The sequence below is a fragment of the Hordeum vulgare genome, chromosome 5H (genome assembly GCF_904849725.1).
Source record: "Hordeum vulgare subsp. vulgare chromosome 5H, MorexV3_pseudomolecules_assembly, whole genome shotgun sequence".
NCBI lineage: Eukaryota > Viridiplantae > Streptophyta > Magnoliopsida > Poales > Poaceae > Hordeum > Hordeum vulgare.
The window spans coordinates 1351859-1354379 of NC_058522.1; the positions used below are offsets into that span (position 1 = coordinate 1351859).

General features: G+C 50.9%; 1 protein-coding gene across 1 annotated transcript; it reads right to left on the bottom strand.

Moving 5' to 3' along the window:
• Positions 1 to 280: 280 nt before the first annotated feature.
• LOC123398574 lies at positions 281 to 1320 on the bottom strand. The gene has a single exon (XM_045093031.1). It carries the CDS (start codon positions 972 to 974, stop codon positions 417 to 419), a length of 558 nt encoding a protein of 185 aa, XP_044948966.1. The 5' UTR covers positions 975 to 1320; the 3' UTR covers positions 281 to 416.
• Between the last annotated feature and the right edge of the window lie 1201 nt (positions 1321 to 2521).

A 2521-nucleotide genomic window follows, 5' to 3' on the forward strand; every position in this document is an offset into this window, starting at 1 on the left:
CAGCCTTCAACTGCACATCCTCCTCCATCTTGCTTTGCACGTTACGGAGACTAAATCTCAAATTTTTCTCAGTAGCCAAGGGAGGAATAGGAATCACCTCCACTTCTATAGCATTGTCAGGAGACTCCACCATATATTCCACCTTTGCAGCATCAAATTCCCCCCTCTCAGCATCTACAGATGACCAAGCTGTAAGAAGAAAAGTCTACCACAATATATACATGGACAAGTATATATATATAAAAAGGTGTACACTCACTCACAACATGTTGTCCTGTTTTTACAGGCACGTGTATTGTACAGGGTGTACGTCCTACGTACACGCCACGCCAACATATACAAATGTGTGCGCGCACACGACTAGACCGTACTAGAAACTTGATGACTCATCCGACAAAGAAAACTTGATATGATGGCTATTCCTTGGTCTTGGTCTTGATCTTGGCGCCTGCTCGGACGCACGACTTGACCAGGCTCTTGAGCCCCTTCTTCCCCTTCCTCCCGTCCCCAGCCTCGCCGCCGCCGCCGCCGCCGTTCATCATCATCCTCATCGTCCTCCTCTTCCCCGACGAGGTCGGCGTGGTCATGCTCGACGACAGCAACTCCACGCGCTCCTCCTCCATGCGGAGCACCCGGTCCTCCAGGAACGCGATGCGGTCCACGAGGCTGCCCTTGGCCTCGGCCTCCCTCAGCAGCTCCTCCGCCGGCCGGCACCCGTGAGGCCGGCAAGACCGAGGCGTGGTCGGGGACGACGACGAGGACAGCGTGCTGGTCGCGGTGGTCGACGACCTGCCGCTGTGGTGGCGCATCCCCTCCTCCAGGTACGCCACCACTAGGTCCAGCCGGTCCACCCGCGCCATCATGCTCCCTGCCGCCTGCTGCTGACTCGCCGCCGATGAAGCCATGCGTCGTCCTACTACTCTGGTTCTCCAACTGATCAAGCTGCAAGAGATGGAGTTGATATCATCTGCCATGCATGGTCGATGGAGCAGGTATAAATAAGTAGCATGCAGATGGCCGGAGCCGCCATGGCCGATCCGATCCACATGGAATGGAATGCAGAGGTTTCTAGCTAGCTACCTGCATGCACACGTGTCTGTCGAGGACGTGCCGACGTGGCGCATGCACGCATGCAACGGCGGTGCATGCATCCATGTGTGAGGTCGACGGTTCTCCGTGCTCGCGTACGTGTCCTGCTTACTACTAGACTACTCCACGTTCCATCTCGCACCCCAATAGCCATGCGCCACGTGTACATGTAGCTAGGCCCGAGCACCCATCAATTCTGTCTTGAAGACACAACCAAAATAAAAATTTGGGATCGCCCATATATATCGTACACGTGTCGTGTGGTGTGTAAGGAAATAGCTTATATGTGTGCGTGTAGGCAAAACAGCTAACGTCAATACGTCCGGCCTTCTGTCCTTGGGACCCGCACGTCCGTCCTGTCATGCGGTCCCGCGTGTTTCCGTGTGATAGTTTCATTCAGTTGTCATGTAACATAAAAAAGACATGGTAACTGAAACGCATACGGGCACGACCAGTTCCACTCGGTTGTTATGTAACATTCAGAAGACATGGCAACTAACAGGAATGCGAGCGTGTGGGCGCGACGCCAGTTCCACCACACGTCGGGGTGGCAGCCGCGAGCTTTGTGTGTGCGAAACAGATGATAAACGCCCACACATCAGGCCCTTCCTACGTGGCATAAAAAAACTGTCAAAAATTACCAAGATTAATACAACCATAAACGGACACAGATCCATGTGCGTGGGGTTTTGCAAACGCCCACATGTGTGGACGTTATCTTTTCTCAAAATTAAATGTGTCTAGGACACATCTAAATATGACATAAGTATTGCAAATCTAAATGAATAAATGTGTCTGACAATACATGAAAGGGGCTCGGGACAGGTTGTTAACAAAGATAAAAGTTATGTCTTCTTTAGCCCGAATAACTCGGATTCGGACAAGTTGTTGCTGAAACAAACTCTGAACATCTTTGTTGAGGCCTTCAGCGAACGTTATCTCGGTGTACCTACTGCCGTGGATAGGATCACAAGCGGTACTTTCGACCACATGAAAGAGATGATTCAAAGCAAGCTCCAAGGTGGGTCCAAAAGGATGGGTTTTTGTGCTGGTAGGGAAGTTCGTACAAAATCTATGGTCCATGCCATACCTACTTTCAGCATGAGTTGTTTCAAGCTGACAAAGTAGGTGTGTAAGGGCCTTGTTTTCTGCTTGGCTAAATATTGGTGGAGTAGCTCCCTGGATGGGAACTCCATGCATTGGAAGGCCTAGGATGTGATGACAATTCCGAAAGAGAAGGGTGGCATGGGATTCCGGAACCTCGAGCTGTTTAACATAGTTCTTCTTGGAAAACATGGATAGCGATTGATGACACATCCAAACTCCCTTTGGACCCGAGTTCTTGAAGGCATATATTTTCCCTTCAGTGATTTCATGCAAGCTTCACCTCCACGTTTCTCGTCGGCAACATGGCGTGCAATCATCACTGGGA

Bases quoted from the DNA above. Each gene is read 5' to 3' on its own strand.
- LOC123398574 (XM_045093031.1), bottom strand. From the start codon at position 974: ATGGCAGATGATATCAACTCCATCTCTTGCAGCTTGATCAGTTGGAGA.